This window comes from Plasmodium gaboni, chromosome 10 (assembly GCF_001602025.1).
Source record: "Plasmodium gaboni strain SY75 chromosome 10, whole genome shotgun sequence".
Classification (NCBI taxonomy): Eukaryota; Apicomplexa; class Aconoidasida; order Haemosporida; family Plasmodiidae; genus Plasmodium; species Plasmodium gaboni.
The window spans coordinates 768,616-788,779 of NC_031490.1; the positions used below are offsets into that span (position 1 = coordinate 768,616).

A 20,164-nucleotide genomic window follows, 5' to 3' on the forward strand; every position below is an offset into this window, starting at 1 on the left:
GTGCAAATATATAAGTATTTCTATATATATATATATATATACATACATATATGTATGTATGTGTATGTAATTAAAAGGTCTATTAATTTTGGTTGTCAAACTTTTGTATATATATATATATATATATATATAATTAAGGACAATAAAATAATGAGGAATCATAAAAGAATAAAAAAAAAAAAATTAAATTTCATATATATTAAACACAATCAAGGAAATATAAGAATTCAAAAGAAATCTGGAACTATAAAAAGAAATATATAATAAAACGGAAAAGTATCAAATCACACGATAATAAATATGTTTATATATATATATATATATATATATATATATATATATATTAAAAAAAAAAAAAAAAAAGAAACAATAATTAAAATGATAATATATATAAATACTTAAATGAAGGTAACACATAATATAATTATCTTTAAAAAAATAATGTATATATATATATATATATATATATAATTTAAAAAAAAAAGATAAGGGTTAAAAAAAATTATATATCTATATATAAAAAATTGTTAATTAGGAATACACATAAAATTAATACTTTTAATTACACATATATATATATATATATATATTTTAAATAAAATGATTATGTTAATTATTATTCATAATCCTACACAAACATTCGAATATATTTAAAGTTGATTGAAAATCTTCAAAGTTTAATTTAAAAATAATAGTGTTGGGTGTTGTCTTTTCCTTTTTATTTTTTAGTTGTACATTTTTATGGATTGCATTTTCTTTATCTTTTTCGTCCATCTGTTTTTTTTTATTTTCATTTAATTTTTTCTTTTTTAACCTTAACAATTTCCATGGGCAAAGACAAAAGAACAAAAATATGAAAATGCTAAAAAATAAAATGAATATATATATATATATATATATATTTATTTATTTATTTATTTATATATATATACATATATATATATATATTTATTTATATATATATATTTATTTAATTATATTATTACCTTTTAAAGAAACAAATAATTGCTGAAAAAAACGTTTTTCTTTTTTTTACATTTATATCTGCTTTATATAAATCTACACCTTTGTTATTTAAATGTTTTTCTTTATTATTTTTCGTTTCATTATTATTAATTTTAGACAAAGGTAAATAAATATTATTGAAGCTTTTTTGTATTTTTGACAAGCACTTAAAAAATTTTTTGGGGTTATAATAAATATTCTCCATAACATTCATATTATTTTTGATTGTTATTTTTATGGATATGATATAATCATGATTTTTATTATTTATATGTATAACTTCGTTTCTTTTTGTCAAAGCTAATTCTTGATTTAAAAAACATATGACATTTTTGTCCTCCGATATGTCATTTGATACGTTCGTTTTGTTATATAAGGATGAAGCAAAGCTGTTATTTTCTTCCCCCGTCACATGTTCTAAAAATATAAAAAAAAAAAAAATAAATATATATATATATATAAATAAATATAAATATATATATATATATATATTTTTTTTTTACCTATATTAAGAGTATAATTTGATGGTGTATTTTTTGATCTACTTTTTTTGGCTGTCTTACTACCCTTTTTCTTATAGTAACTATTTATTGCAAAACTATTATTTATAGTATGTATAATAATGTCAATTTTTTTCATATCGTTTTTTCTAAATAAGAATACAATTTTATTTTCTTGTATATAAAAGAAAAGTTCTTTGGTGTATACAAAATAATTTCTTTTTTTAGGTGCTTTAATATCTAAGAAATCTTGATGAGATAAGAAATATTTGAATGGTTCTTTTAATAGTACATATTTACTTATAATTTGATTAATTTTAATATAGCTTATAATATTCATATGATTAAAATTATTTTTATTAAGAAAATCTAGATAATTTTTATTTCTTTGATAATAAACTAATTTAATACATGCTGTAAGTATTTTTTGCAAAATATTATTCATTGTTAATAAACATAAGAGTAAGAAAACTATATGTCCAAATAATAATATATTAATAATATTAAATATATTCAAAAAGAAATTAATAAAAAAAGAAAATTTTCTTTTATTTTTTAAATTGATTTTTAATTTCTTCATAAAAATTTTATCTTCTCCTGATAAATCTTTTTTTTTCTTCTTCATTTTATATAACATATTATAATATAAGAAATTGACTATATTCATATATATACTTATATAATAATAAAATAATTTAGTAATATTAAATTTATTATATTCCTCTATATTATTAAATACCACTACTTTTTTTCTTTCATATTTTTTATTAAATATTAAAAACACATTATCTGCATTATTTATATTTACTTTTTCTACTAGATTTATTAATGATTGTAATATTAAAGTAATAGAAAATAATAGGGATAATATTAATTGTATAAATAATACATATACACCAATACATATTCTCTTTGCTTTTGAAAAAATATAAATAATATTTAATCCTATTCTTTTAAAAAATCTAAATATTTTATTACAAACACCTCCTCTTTTATTATTTCTTTTATTTTTTATTTTTTTTATTTTTTTATTTTTTTTTTTATTATTTTTTACTATTTTATTTTTTTTCTTGTTTTTTTTCTTTGGATTCATATCTGTTATTTTTGCATCATTTTTGTATTTAGTATTATAAGCACTTGTTGTCTTTTTCTTTTTTCTTTTTTTCTCTTCATCATATGCTTTTTTAAAATGTTCTGGATATGTGCATATATCCTTTGTATCATTTTTTCCTTCGCCACAAGAATTTACATCAACATCTGCATGTATACCAGGATCTATATCTGCATCTACATCTACATCAACATCTATATACGTGTCGTCATCCATATATATATCCCCCTTTTGTGATTCGCCCAATTTTTTCATGTATTGTAATTTCTTTTTCTTTTTTTTGGAGACTTCATCTAATATGATAACATTTTTTTTATTATTAAAAAGGAAGGAATTGATAGAGGAGTTATTATCATCAATTACTAGTTTATGTAGGTCTTTATTTTTAATACTCTTTGTGTACATATAATTTAGATTGCCTGAACTATCATGTTTAATATTATTATAAGAATCATTAAAATAATTATCATAATCTGAATTATTATTATTTGTGTGTTGTTTTTTAAAAAAGTTCCAACTAAAATTCTTTTTAACAACTGATTCTTCATCACTTAATAAATTATTTTGATAAGACGAATTATAATCATTTAATAGATGCATAATATATTTATCATCATTACTTAAAAAATCTTCCTTTTCATCTATAAATGAGCTTTCTCTAGATGGATCTATTAAATTTAAGAAATTATTTTTCTCTTGTTTTTTGTTTGTATAGTTAATTTGTTGTATTTTATTTTTTCTTTCTTTAATATGTTTTCTTAATTGGTGATTATTATAATTATTATTATATGTCGGATTGAATTTGGCTTTATCATAACCTTGTTGATAATAATGATAATTAAGGGTAGTATTATGATACATGTAATTGTTATTATAATAATCATTACAATATAAATAATTATTATGATGACTACCATAGATACTATTAATATTATTATTATTGTTGTTTTTGTTGCTATATTTTGTTGAATATTCATTAGTGTCTTTTTCATCATCATATCTATTCTTTTTAGATAGTGTGTCCTCATTAATTATATAAAAAAATTCATTGAAGGCATTTTTGACATGTGCTATTAAAGATGTTGGACTTCCAATAATATTAAAAGAAATTAATAAGTTTGATATATTAACTATAGTTTGATTATAATAAAAATTTTGTAGAAAATTTATTAATAAACTATAATTTGTAAATATATGTATATTTGATAAGCTTTTTAAATATATATTACAATTAGATATATCTCCTAATTTATTATATGCACTTATATGTTCTTTATAAAATAAATCATTAACATGATTTGTTAATTCTTTTTTATATTCTGATTGGAAATTTAATAAAATATTTATTTTATCTATACTTATATATTGTAAATATACATATTTATTATTAATATCATTTTTTTCAATAACAGTTGTTTTTTTTTTTTTTATTTGAACAGATCTTTCATTCTGAATTATATTATTATAATAATTTATAGTACTCTTTTTTTTTATATTATAATATTCTCCTTCTACATTATATATATTATTATTTATATTTAAATATAAATCTTTTTTTTTTTTTTTTTCTTCATCTATCATAAAAGATTCCATATTATTCATTCCACTTAAAATATTATTATCAATAATATTATTATCACGTTCATTTTGTATTTTTTTTCTTTTCTCATCTACATTTAATAAGAAACTCTCATTCTTTTCTATATCACATCTTTTAATATTATCAGTATTTTTTATAATATTTATAGATGAATAATAATTATCTTTTAATGGCTCTTCCATCTCTTGTTTATGTTTTTGTTGTATTACACCTCGTTGGTGTTGTGTATATATTTTTTGTCGTCCTTCTTGTTCTTCTTCATTTTCTTCTTCATTTTCTTGTTGGTGTTTTATTTTTTCTTCTTCTTCTCTCATCATACTTATTTCTCTCACTTGTGCCTTTTCATAATTACATGTGTTGAATCCATTTTCTACTCCTTGATCGTGTGCATGTTTTTTTGTATTAAAATTATGAAATGTTTTATAAAAATAAAACAATATAGTTATTGAATTAATATCTGCATTAATAACAATAGGTTTTAAACTTAATAAGAAATATTTAAAAAATAATGTCTCACATTTTCTTACATATTGAAAATTACATATAAGAAATTCATTGTTTATAAAAATATTTTTTTTTTTGTTTTTTTCTACTTTTTGTCTTTTTTTTTTGCCTTTCTTATTTTCATAGATTTTTCTTTCTTGTTTTTTGTTTTTTCTCTTATAATTATTTTTATTTTTATAAGTCCTCTTTTTATTTACATAATTTGTTCCTGATGAACCTGAAGAATATATTTCTTTAGCATCGTAATTATACTCATCATTATTAACATGAACACTTCTTCCACTACCATCATAATAATATTCCTTTTTATTTTCTTTTTTTCTTTTTTTTTCTAAAAATAGATTCCTTTTAATTTTCAACTCATTCATTAAAATGCGTAAGTGATTGTTTTTTATGTTTGTATCATTATTTGTATATAACACAGCACATGCACTTAAATATTTATAAACAGCATAACACAAAATATTATTTATTTTTATATCTACATTATAATAATCTATATATTCCATATATTCCTTTCTAACTAATAATTCATTTATTTCAAAAGATATAACATAATCACATGTATGTTCAAATAAACTAATTTTAATTCCACGTAACATTAAATTTAAATTTGTTATAAATTTTATAGGTATTTTTTTTTCTTCAAATATATTTTTTTTATTAAATGTATGATCATTATTATGACAAATATTATAAGGATTTGTTTTTAAATTATCATTAATAGTTTCATTATCATTTACAATATTATATTCGTTTCTTATACTAGATGTATCTTCTTTGTCTGATAAATAATTTCTTATAAGAACATTAAATTCATCACTTCTATTACTTTTTAAAAACATTGGATAAATTCTACTAAGTCCTTTAAATTTCTTTTGATTTTTTTTAATCTTTGTAAATATAAAATCACTAAGTTTTCTTTTCATTTTTTTTTTCTTTGGTTTTTTTACATTATTTTTAGCTTTCATTTCTTTATTATATATTAAATTATATTCTCTATATTTTTTCTTATCATCTTTATTATCATAATATCTATTAAGAAACATTTGGTTCTTCTTATTATTATTATTATCATCATCATTAGAAGAAGAAGAAGAAGAAGAAGAACTACTTAGAAATGAATCATTATAAGTGCTTGAATCTTCGAAACTATTTTCTTTATATTCATCACTTTTATAATTTTCATTAATACTTTTTTTATATTTAACACTAAAAAGATCATTATAACCTTCTGTCTTTTTCATGTCTACACTACTTTTTCTTTTCTCATTATTAAAAGAAATATTGTTATGATATTTGTCTTCCATATGTTTGTCGTTTCCATTTTGTTCTATATAATAATCACTTGTTTCTGTGTCTTCATTCTTTTTATTTACATATAAATATTTTTTATTATTTTTTCTTTTAGTTTTTTTTCTAAATGTGTAATTGTCATTAAAAAATCTATTAATATGTTTTTTGGAATTTAAGTTTTTATATTTTGATGTAGATTTTTTTTTATCATCTTTTTTAATGGATACATTATTTAATTTAATATTTTTTTTATTAAAACTACTACAATTACTATTATTATTACTATTACTATTATTATTTTTAACTGTTACATTTTTATTTTTGAAAATTTGGTCTTCTTTAATATTATTATTATTATTATATTTTATTAAATTTATATTATCTTTATTTTCATTATAATAAGAATCATCATGCAATATTTTTTTTTCTACCTTGAATGATTTTTCTGATTGTTGGTTTTTTTNTAAATTGAAATATTTATTATTTTTTTTTTTTTTTTTTTGTTTTCTTTTTTTTTTTAAATATGTAATATTAAAACGTTTTTTACTAAGTAATGGTAGTTTTTTATTAAATTTTTCATTTTTATATTTTACTAAATAGCTATTATTATTTGATTGTTTCTTTTTTAGTAATATATCATTAATTTTATTTTTACTTTTGCTTTTATTTTTATCTTTTTTGATTTGTGATGATTTTATTAAACTATTATATAAACTTATTTTATGTAATTTCTTTTTAATTTTTTTTTTTTTTTTTTCTCTAAATCTATTAAAACCTTTACTTGCCGAAAAAAAAGGAGCTAGCGATTTTTTCTGTTCATATTTATCATTAGAATCTAATAGTTCATTATTCATTTCTTCTAAACAAAAAACTCTTTTACCATTTTCAATTTTTGTTAATACTATAATCCTTTTATTATTATTTAATATAATATTATTATGTTCTTTTACTATGTTTAAATTACAAGAAAATACATACACATCATTTTTTTGAATAATTAAAAAACATTTTATAACTTTAGGTTTACAAACATCAGTCCATCCAAATATTTCTTTATCAAATGGTTTCAATAAATTTACTATTTTTTTATTTGTTTTTCTTTGATAAAATATTAAATAATAGTTTGTTTTATTATATATAATAGTATCTGGGTTATTTTCTATAGATATATTTATTTCGATATTTGTATTACTATTTAATGCTATATTAATTTCGGTTATAACACTTTCTTCTTTATAAGCAAACAAATGTTTTTTTGTGTTTACACATTCTTTGTTATCATTCGTTTGTTTTAATTCATATGTAACAATATCATCATTATTGTCATTATTGTTGTTGCTGTTGTTGTTGTTGTTGTTGATGTTGTTGATGTTGTTGATGTTGTTTGTGATGCTGTTATTTTTTCTTTTTATATTACTATGTACTTTTTTTTGGTCTTCACCTTCTAGCTGTTTTATATTTTTTATTGGAATAATCACTGTATTATTATTTATATCATTTGCTGTATTCATAACATTTTTATTTTTTTTAAAATGAAGACAAGAATCATCATCTTTAAAATCTATTATATAATTTTCACAAAAAGAATCATGTCTTAGATTCATATCATTATGTTGATAATTATTATGATTATCATTCTCATTTATATAATAATTTTTTTTTATATTTACACAATCATCATTATTATTATCAACTGTCAAAACTGTATCATTAAATAATATACTTTCTTTATTTTCTTTTTCATCAATATTGTCTTTATTATTTTTATTAAATAATGTTATGTCATCTATAAGTATTGTTTCATTATGTGAACTTTTTTTGTCATTTTCAAGAGGGCCATTATCTATATACTCTTGTTGTATATGTGTCGTTTCGACGGAGTGTTCATCTTTATAAAGATCAACAATATTATTACTATTATTATTATTATTATCACCATCATTTATTATATTATCACCATCATTTATTATATTATCACCATCATTTATTATATTATCACCATTCATATTAGTAAGGTTATTTTTCTTATGTTGATATTTTTTTTTTTTTTGCATTTCTTTTTCATATGAATCTTTCAAATTTGAAAATACAATAATAGTTTCCTTTTCACGATGTTCTTCCAGTTCTTCTATTTCTCTTTTTATTTCTTCTTCAATTTCTTTTTCTTGTTCTTTTATTTCCTTTTCAATAATATCATGTTCAAATGTAGCTTGTTCTTCAGTTGTGTCTTTTTCATTGTAAGTAACATCAATTTTATGCACTGTCTTATGAAATATTTTATAATTTCCAACTTTTTCGATTTCTATAGGACTAGTATAAAATAAATTAAAAAATTCTTCATTTTTATGTATACATTTATTATTTATATTTTCTTGTTCATCATTTATTATAGATAAATTTTGAGATTTCATAATTTTTTTTTTTAAATAATGATTAAATAAATTTGTTATTTCATTTTGTGCATGCGTAAATTCATAGCTACCTCTTCTTCTATAAAAATTTTTATCATTTTTACATTCAATAATATTTGTATAAGAAAAAGTTAGATAACATTTATTTGTATTAATAGGATGATAATAAAATGATTCATATGGTTTAATTGCAATAATATTAGGTCTGTTCGTAGTATTGTTGTTATATTTCTTGTAATTATATATCCTTTCGTTATATATTTTTTTATGTTTCTTATATTTTATATGATTTTTATTAGTTTCATGCATTTTTCTTGTCATATGATCCTTGTCTTGATTTTTACAATTTATTTGTTTCATAAGTGTAATTTTGTTTAAATGGTTATTTGATCCAACTGGTTCTTCAACTGGTTCGACAGGTTCAAAAGATCCAATTTTTTTATCTTGTTGAATTTGTTGATTTTTTTGATTTTTTTTATCTTGTTGTTTTTGATTGGTATTATATTTTTTTATATGAGACACATCATTACTACTTTCAATATGTAATTTTTTCATTTTATGATCATTTGAATGTGTATTTTTGTTATTAAAGTTTTCCAATGAAAATGAATAATTATATGTCATATTTTTTTTTTCTTTTTTTTTAATAATTTTGAAATCTTTATTAACTTCTTGAACATATAAAGTTCGATTTGTATTATTAATAATTGTATATCTATTATTGATTGTTATAGTTTTAGTATTAAAAATATTACCATTTAAAGTAATATTCATAGATAAGAAAATATTTTCTTTTTTATTTTTACTAGTTAAAATGATTTTTTTATTTATACATACTTGATTTATTTTAATTTTTTTTGATAAAAATATTTGATTATTATAGACAATTTGTAATATAACTTTACTATTATCAACATCACCAAAAAACATGATTGATTTTTTTTTTATTTTTTGTGAATTTCCATTTGATTTAATTATTAAATCTTTATCTAGATTATTTTGAAAAAAAAAGGAAGGATATATTAATAGTTGTAAAACATTACTGTCTATTACATGTTTAAAATTATTTTCATTATAATAAGTATTATTTGAATGATCAGTTTTTTTTCTAAATGTTATATTAAGATAAAAAAATTTGGGTACTTCTTTACATAATTTATCATAATCTTTTGATTCTAAATATTTATATTTCTTTTTATTTTTTGATTTCCTTTTAAATAAAGAATTTAATTTATATTTTCTTTTCTTATATATAATATTTTTATTTTCATCATTAATATATTCTATATACATTTTTATTTGATGTATTTTATCAGGACTATTTGCATATTTATATAACTGAATCTTTTTAGAAAAAAAATTAAATACATAATTATTATTATTTAATATATAAAATAATTTTATATATTTTGGTATGGTATCTAAATATTTTATTGATTTAGCTGATATTTCTTCTCGTTTAATTCTTTTTATTTTTTTTGGAATACTGTTTATATAATATTTTTGACAATAACCAATTTTCATTTCTTCATGCATAAAATTATGTATTTCAAAAATATAATCAATATATATTCCAAATGAATATATTTTATTTACATCTATATTTTTTTGTTCACATATAATAGTATTACTATAACTACTTTGTTTCTTTGCTGTAAAAATAAATTTCCTTCTTTTCTTTCTAATAATAGTATCATCATCATTATTATAAGTATTATTATTATTATAAATATTATTATTATAAATATTATTATTATTATAAATATTATTATTATAAATATTATGATTATTATAAATATTATTATTATAAATATTATTATTATAAATATTATTATTATAAATATCATTATTATGAATATCATTTTTATAAATATCATTATTATAAATACCATTTTGTTTTTTACCTCTCATATCAACCACATATGTATTCTTTTCATACTTATCTTCTACTCCTTCCTTTTGATCATATTCACATTTATAATCATTATTAAGTATATGTTTAGATACACTATTTTTAATCATATCATGTCTTATTAATATGTTGCTTAGTGTAGATTTTTTTTTACTGTGATTATATAAAAGGCTGTTCATGTGTCTTTCATTTCGATTCATATGTTTAAGTGAAATATCAACATTAGTAGGTATGCTATAATAATAACCATCCTTTTTACTGTTACATTGGTTAGGACCATAAATATTATATTTATTATTATATTTATTATTATATTTATTATTATTATTATTATTATTATCATTATTGTCACTTGTGTAATTCTCATTTCTGTTATGATTTTCAACTTGATAATTATGTCCTTTATCATAATAATCATGATATTTATTTAATACTACAATACTACTACTATTATCATGCTTTTCTTGTTCTTCTTTTATATCATTTTTTACTTCTTTATAATTTTTCTTATATATATCATCCAACTCCTTTCTGTTCATATTATTATAATCCAATTTAGCTTCTTCTATTTGCTTTCTCTTCTCCTTTATATATCTACTATATTTATCATAACATATAATTTTTAAAGTTTTTAATTTTAATGTTTGTGCATATAAATTATATTTTAAAAAGTCAAATGAATGCCTACATATAATTTCTTTTATACTTGAATTATTTAAAACCTTTTTAGCTCCATTTTTTATTAAAAAATTAAAAATTTCAAAATAACATTTATTATTATTTTCATTTTTATGAATATAGAAATCATAAAATTCTTTTTTAATAATATAAATATAATTAATATTTTTCATATTCTTACTATTACTTTTCTCATTAATATATTTTTCTAATCTTTTTAATATTCTATTAGTTCTTATTTTATTAATTTCTCTTAATGTATTTAAATTAATAGATTCGATTATTTTTTCATTTTTTATAAAATTTCTTTTTTCTCCTTTATTTGATATTATATTACAAATGTTCATTTCACTACTTCTAGAATTTACATAACAACTATTACCATTTAAGTTATTGTATGTGAGATTTTTTAAAGCATTAAGTGAAGAATAATCATAAGTCATTCTTTTATTATAACTTAATAATTTACCTTCATAATTATTTTTACAATTTATTTCGTTATCATTATTATTATTATTATTATTATTGATGTTATTCTCCATGTTGTTACCTTCATTCTGTTTAGACATTTCTTCATCTTCTTTACTGTGAACATTAATATTATAATTCAACGAATTAAATCGTTTTATGAAATTATTTTTTTTGATATCAGTACTGAAACTTCCTTTTAAATCATAAACCATTGAAACAGGTGTTAAATGAGAATTCTTTGAATTCATTTGACAATTTTCAGTGTAATTATTTTCTTCGATTTGATTTTTTTTCTTTAAATAATCATATAAAATAATAATAGGAATAAAAGAAATAAGAGGTAAAAAATATCTTTCATTGGAATTAATAATTGTTATATTTGCGCTTGTACTATTATTAAAATTATTATGATAATTATAATTATCATTTTTTAAAACATTTATATTTAATTGTGAATCGCTTTCTAGATTATTCATATTATGGCAGCTATTACCATCTTTTTCTTTTTCTTTATCCTCAATATTGTTATTATTGTTGTTATTATTATTGTTGTTGTTATTGTTGGTTGTGGTTGTGGTTGTGGTGGAGGTGCTATATTGCTCATTAAATAACATAAAATAATAAAGCACTGGATGAAATAATAATACAAAGTCACTATTTGTTGAATTATTAATAAATAAATTTGACGAGAAATATATTGAGACTATTCCTTTTTCATCAATATTAGTTTGTATATATAATTTAATAAATGTTTTAAATATTTTATTTTTTAATGAATATTCATTATATATATCATAATTAATATCATGTTTTTTAATAGTAATTTTTTTTTTTTCATTATTTTTTTTTAATTCATATATTATAGGTAAAAATCTAATATCACATGTATTTTTATTTCTTTCTATATCTATTATTTCAAATATATAATTAAATATTTTTATAATAACTACTACTTCACATACTTCTCCATTTTCATCATTTAATAAAGCTCCATGTTCATTATTTTGTAATTCATAGAAGATATATTTATTTTTATTTTTTAAACTATTATTTTGTATTTTATTTCTTAATGATTGTTTAAATCTAACATTTATTGGTAAACCTGTATAATTAAAAAGTTTAGATGTTATATGTGCAGTTGAAAATTTATTACCTTTTGTGTTTTTTATTAATATATTATTTTCATAACATTCATGATGATAATTATGATGATAATTATGATGAAAGCTTCGTTTTCTTCTTTTACTTTTTGTTATATTATCTAAGTTATTATAATAGGACGGACTGAAATAATAAAAATTTTTATTTAAAATTGGTTCAAGAAAATTTATTAATATATTTTTATTTTTATTTGTATATAAAATATTAATATAAGATGTTTCTAATGTTAAATTTAATATATTCAATTTATTTTTATTATTTTCAAATGTTAAATATATTTCCATCTTTTCTAATAAAGTATCATATAATATTTTATAACTATCATATATATCTATATTTAAATAAAAATTTAAAAAATTATATATACTTATTATATCTTTCTGTAAAAAGAATTTTAAATTAAACAAACTAATTACTATCAAAGGCATATTTCTATTAATATTACCATCATAACAATTTAAACGTATATCATCAAGAAAATATTCAAATAATATATCACTTGTTTGATTGTATAAATAATATAACATATCTCTAATTATATTATTATCATTAACTATATCATCTTTTTTATTACAATTATTTATAAAATAACAAAATGTATTATAAAATATAAGTAAATTTTTTAATATATCTTTTGAAAAATTTATAATTATAGGATCACAATGAAAACTAATAATCTTCTTTGGATATGATCCATTTTTATTATGCCACCCATGATAATTATACATATTATTATCATACATAATTATATTATTATTATTATTATTATTATTCATGTTATTTTCAGAATACATCTTTTCTTTAGATACAATCGTAAAATATGTATTCAATGATGTATATTTAGGTCCATAATTTGACATCTCCATATTATTAGAACTACTACTATTATCATCTTCATTTTCTATAATTTCGTAATTATAATTTCTTCTCATATTTATTTGAAATCTGAAATCGTTAATGATGCTTTCATTATTCTTATCCTTTCTATTAAACGTTATCACACATATATTGCTTTTCTTGTTTTTTTTATGTTTGTAAATGTTTATACTTGGAATGACAAGAGTGCTTCCGACATTTCGCACGTTGATCGACTTTACATTTTCATCGTTTTCTAAGATTAAAGTGGGAAAAAATAAATATAAAATATAAAACATAAAATATAAAATAAAATAAAATAAAATAAAACTATAATGACAAAATGGAAATATAATATATACATTTACACATTTATATATATGTATAACCCGTTTGAGTATTTTTTTTTATTTTTATTTTTTTTTATTTTTATTTTTTTTATTTTTTTTTATTTTTATTTTATTTTTTTTTTTGTTACCATTTCGAGATTTATAAGAACATGAGAAATGTAACTCTAATACCGGCAATAAAGATACATAAGAAGTTCCCTTTAAACTATTATAATACTTATATTGTGATATTGAATAATTATATATAGGTACATATATTTTATTATTTTGTAAGAAAAGAATATAATTACATTTTGATATATTTATATTACTTTCTTCATCATCTGTACTATTATTATTTGAATATGCAAAATCTGATAATTGTTTAATTTTTTCATATTTTCTATATAATTTATTAATCCATTTAAATAAATGTATAAAATATAAATAATCTACAATAAATTCACTATTAATCATATGAAATTCAATACTACTAATATTTTCATTTTCTTTTCTTTTTAAATCAATATATTCTTGTTCTTCATAATCTTTTTCATTTTCTTGATCTTCATCATCTTCAGCTTCATAAAATTCGTCATCATCTCTATATTTTTCTATGTCTACACATTTTCCATATTTTGTATTATAATAAGCTGATGAGCATAATGAATTATTCATATTATAAACATGTGATGAATTCATATTATATTTATTATAACCTTTTATATTATTTATATCTCCACTTAATATATGATTGTTTCTTCTCTTTTTATTTGAATCAATACATTCCTTTGCATTGTAATAATGAGAAACTTTTTTATTTCTTTGAAAAACGGAGTTTTTTTCATTCATAGGAATACAAGTAGTATTATTCATATTTATATTATCATCATTATTATTATTATTATTATTATTATTATATATATTATTTATTTTTGTGTCTATGTTTTTTTCATTTTGTAAAGGTTCTTTATTATAATCAATATCATCAATTTGTTCTATACAACTTTTATAACGTATATAATTTCCAGCAAAAATACTTTTTTTTTGTACTTTCTCTACAATATTATCATTTTCTTTATTGGTTTGATTATTTTCTTCATCTAAAATATGTTCTATATTATCTGTTTCTTTTTTTCTTTTTGTATGACTATTTATTATATCTTCAACGTGTTCTTTACTTTTGGTTCTTTGAATTTGTTTTTTCGTTTCCTTAACATGATCATTTTCTTTCTCATTATTTGTAGAATTATTTAAGAATGTCATAATTTTTTCTTTATTCATATTGTTTTCATCTCTTTTAGAGATGTGTTTCCTTTCACTTGGGCTGCTACTACATCGTATATTACTATGACTAACACGACGTCTATAACTTTGATCAGAACTATGACTTCTATGACTACCTCTAATATTTTCATTCATATTGGTTCCTTTACTTTTTTCACTTTTATAGCTACCTTTGATTTTGCCACTATTATTACTGACATTACTTGGACTATTTGTGAGATCCTTTCTTTTGTTTGAATCCTGAGGTAAATTAAAATTAAAATTAAAATAGTCATTATTCAAATTATTATAATAATTTTTATGAACAAAATCAAGATTATTATTAATTTTCATATTGGAGCCATTATTAGATTTATTTCCTGATGTATTATTTAATTGTTCAAAATTATTTGTATTAAAATATCTAAATTCGGTTGTTTCTTCAATTTCCATTTTATTATTATTTAGAAAATAATTCTTTTCTTTTGAATTATTATTTTCTATATAATGATTATTATTTTGGTTTACATTTATATTAGATAGATATGAAATATTATTTTTTGATGAATAATTTAAAAGAAAGGTACCATTTTGAATTAATTTAAAAACACTATTATAAAAATATATTCCGTTTATATTTGAACTTTTTCTTTTATCATTTAATTTGGAACTTTTTCTATTTATTCTATGTGTAGAAAAAGTTTTATGTTCTATATATGAAAAGAAACTATTATAACTATCTTCATGTGATAAACAATTTAATATATTAATTTTTTTTAAATTGAATAGAAAGTTTGTAATATTATTATCATTAAATAAATAAATTAGTACATCTGATAAATGAATTGATATCATTCTTTTACTTTTTTTATAATTATTAAAATGTATTTTCGTTTTATTGATAAAAGAAATTATTTCTTGTTTTTCTTCATGGAAATATTTTACATTGTTATAATTTGAATGATGATCTTTCAACGTATTATTATTATTATTATGATGATTATAATGATGATGATGACTATTATGTGAATATTCTTCTTCTTTTTTATTATTTTCATTCATATACATCTTATATTTATTTATATCTTCTTTTACATATTCTAATGTATCTTTTCTACACATTTCAAAATTTTTTTTATTCTTTCCTTTTATTTCATTTTTGTCTTCCTCTGTGTATTTATTTTTATTTACATTTTCTTCTTCACGATGAGTAACATCAAATGATGTTTTTATTGAATCATTTTTTTTGTGTTCTTCAGAATAATTATTATTATGTTCAATAGTTTTATTATGATTATCATTTGAATCTTCATTTGTTATGTTATTTAAATTGGGTACATGGTTTACTGTCTCTTTTTCTTTAACATTTTCATTAAGTTGGATTTGCTCATTCACATTATTATTATTATTATTATTATTGTTGTTGTTGTTGTTGTTATTATTATTGTTGTTATTATTATTATTATTATTATTATTTTTCATGATGTTATTTTTGTCTGTGTGATCATTACTGTCCTCCTCATTATTATCATCATGAACTTTTATATCATTTTTATTTTGCCCATAATATGTTGTTCCTTTATTATGCTGATTTTTATCATGAGCATGCTTCTCTTCATTAATCCATTCATCATTCTTATTATGAACAGCATTATCTAATAAAATTTGTAAAGTCTTATAACTACGTACATCTATTGTATTTAAATTTAAATAATTAGATTCATCTTTTGTTTGAAATTTTTCAAAAATATGATCAACATAATCTTTATAATGATAATAAAAAAATATAAGTTTGAATATAATTTTATCATCAAGTGTAAAATTTAGATAGTTTTTATAATTCGTATGAAAAAATGTTATTTTCTTATCACTCGAATTTTTAAAATTATATGTAATTTCATCAATATATATTTTTAATGGTTTTAATATATATTTCTTATTTACTTTATTTTTATGATTTAATATATTTTGTATTTTTTCATTATTTTTATTTTTTAAAATAAAAAGAGAAAGTTCAAAATTAGTTCTTTTCTGATATATTGTTGTAATTATATTATCTTCTTTTTCAGTCATACAATTTTGTATATACATATGATCTTTATATAAATTTAATTCTTCATTTAGATATTCTTCTTTATTTGAATTACTATAAGAATCTGCATGTTCGCTATTAAAACTTTGTTTGTCATTAGTTTCTTCATATCTGCTATTATTTTGAATAATATTTGTTTTCTTATTATTATGATGATTGTTATTGTGGATATTTACATGGTTATTGTTATGACTATAAATATTATCATAATAATAATTATTATTATTATTAATAATATTATTAGTATTATTTATATTATTCATATTATTCATATTTATATGATTATTATTTGTGTTATTTTGAGTTGCCCTTTTTTCGATTTTTTTAATTGTTTTAATATCTTGTAAATTATTCATTTTTAAAAACTCCTGATAATACTTTCTACATTGCATAGATACTTTATTATCAATACTTGTATTATCATTATTTATAAATGAATTATTATTAATATTAATATTATTATTATTATTATTGTTAGTATTAATCATAGAATTATATTCTGAATTTTTAAAAAGATCACTATGTGTAGCAATACTACAATTATCATTTGAATGGATAGAATTATCACCTTTAATATGATCTGTCCTATTAACTTCTTCATTTTCATTTTCTTCATTTTTATTAATCATTAAATCATCATTGGTGTTTCCATTTATATCTTTTTTTTCTTTAATTCTTTTTTTTCTTTTGTCTTCAATTTTAACACCCACACTACTAGTATTACTACAACTTGGAGTATTTTCATATGAAGAACTTTCTTTCATATGCTCAGTATATTGATCGACTAGTTTGTTTTCATTATATTTTTCTATATCATTATGGTCTGTTATCATAGTCAATTTTTTTAAATCATAATGTAAATACATCTTTGTAAAGAAGAAAGAATTTACAAGTCCCTTTTTCATTTTAAATAATAAATTATATTTTTTATTAATTATTATATTAAAATAAATATTATGCATAAAATGTATATTAATATCTTCAAAAGTTTTGTCTGATGCCATATATAATTCTTTACAATATTTTTTTCCTAGAAGATAATAATAAAATAAACTTTTATAACTTTTTAATTTTTTTTCTAAATCAACTGGTTTATAATCACAATTAATATTTAAAATATTATAAATTTCTTTAACACTTAATGTTATAAGAATATTTTTATTAAATTTTATATATGTTTTAGCTTGTGTCGTTTCGTATTTAGTGAATGTTAATAAAGAAAATGCATATTCTTCTTTAATATTATTATTATTATTATTATTGTCATTGTTATTATTATTTTCATTGTTATTATTATTGTCATTCTTTATATTTCTTAAATTTTTCTTTTCTTTTGAATATTCATTAGATTTATTATTTCTTTCCAACTCATTTGTAGTTTCAACATGTATATTACTTTTTTTTTCATTTTTCATATTATCAATACTATTATGTATTTGACCTGGAACATTTTTTATAGATGAAACGCTTTTCAAAGATGTTGTCATAGCATTACATAAGTGAGTATTCAATATATAATTTTTACTTTTTCTTTTATTTCCTTTTATATTTTCTTTTTTCTTATCTTCTTTTTTATTATTTTCATTAACATTAAATAATTCAAACAAAGGATATTTTTTATCTTTATGCATAAAGAAAACACTAATATCTTTTAACAGTATAGAATATGCAAAATCGGAATTAATATATGATTTCACATTAAAATTAAAATCATCCATATTTATTTGTATCATTTTATTTATTTTATCTCCACTATATAAACAAAAATTTAATTTTTTAATTAAAATATTAAATGAGCAATTTACAGAAATTTTTTTATTATATAAAAAAAAGCTATTATTCCATGATAAATTAGACAAATGGGAGGAAATGGAATGTGATTTTATAACTTTGTTATGTTCAATTTTATGTTCATTTTTATGTTCATTGTTATGTTCATTATTATGTTCATTGTTATGTTCATTATTATGTTCATTATTATGTTCATTATTATGTTCATTATTATGTTCCTTGTTATTTTCCTTGTTATGTTCCTTGTTATTTTCCTTGTTATTATTTGTAAGTGCTGATAAATCTTCTCCTGTTGCTCTAATACTTTTTTTCTTTTTATTATTATCTAAAGAATATTCTTCTACATGTTTTTTTATATTTGAAATAATTTGAAAGCTATGTGTATATTCAAATTTATCTATAAAATCTTTATCAAATTTTTCTTTTTTCTTTTTTTTTATTAATTCTCTTTTATAAATTAATATATCATTAATTTCTGGGATATTTAACCATTCTTCTATATATAAACCATTAACAAGACAACTATATATAAAATAATAATTTACAATATCTAATATATAATAAAATTGTTTGAATGATAATATTAAATCTATTTTATCTATTTTCAATTCAAAGGTCATATATTCATTTTCTTTTAAATTTATATTTTCTTCTAACATATGAAATTTTTCAATATAAGATTGATTTTTATTATTAATCCTACAATATAAACAATTATCAAGATCTTCACTAATATTTTTTTTATAATTACATTCATTGCAATCTTCACTTTTTTTTTCATCTTTCTCTTGTAGAGCTTTTTCTTCGTTATGTTTATTAAACGTATTATTTAAATTATTTTTATCACTATGGTTATTATTATGATTATTATTATGATTATTATTATGATTATCATTATGATTATTATTATTATTATGATTATTATTATGATTATCATTATTATGATTATCATTATGATTATCATTTTTATTATCATCATCATTTTTATTATCATCATTTTTATTATCATCAATTTTGTGGTGCCCCACATTTGTAGTGTCACGGTCAGGGGGCAGGTTATTATTCATATCATTAGTTACATTAAGAGAGTACTCAGGTACATTATCCGAATTATATGTAAAATCATTATATTGGTGAGGTTTGAAAATGTTTTTATTTTTTTTGCATTTACAATTCATTTCA

At 18.4% G+C, this 20,164-nt stretch overlaps 1 protein-coding gene across 1 annotated transcript in view; it reads right to left on the reverse strand.

Annotated features, from left to right (window-relative positions):
* Positions 1-609: 609 nt before the first annotated feature.
* The window catches only part of PGSY75_1021700 (putative membrane protein), a gene marked incomplete at both ends in the record, with an annotated part of 20,740 nt that continues 1,185 nt past the window's right edge, over positions 610-20,164 (reverse strand). The window contains 4 exons of the mRNA XM_018785988.1: positions 610-862; positions 987-1,422; positions 1,509-13,760; positions 13,983-20,164. The exon at positions 13,983-20,164 is cut by the window's right edge and continues 770 nt beyond it. Of these exons, the coding sequence (XP_018641605.1) occupies positions 610-862; positions 987-1,422; positions 1,509-13,760; positions 13,983-20,164 (19,123 nt within the window). The remainder of the gene's footprint in view (positions 863-986; positions 1,423-1,508; positions 13,761-13,982) is intronic.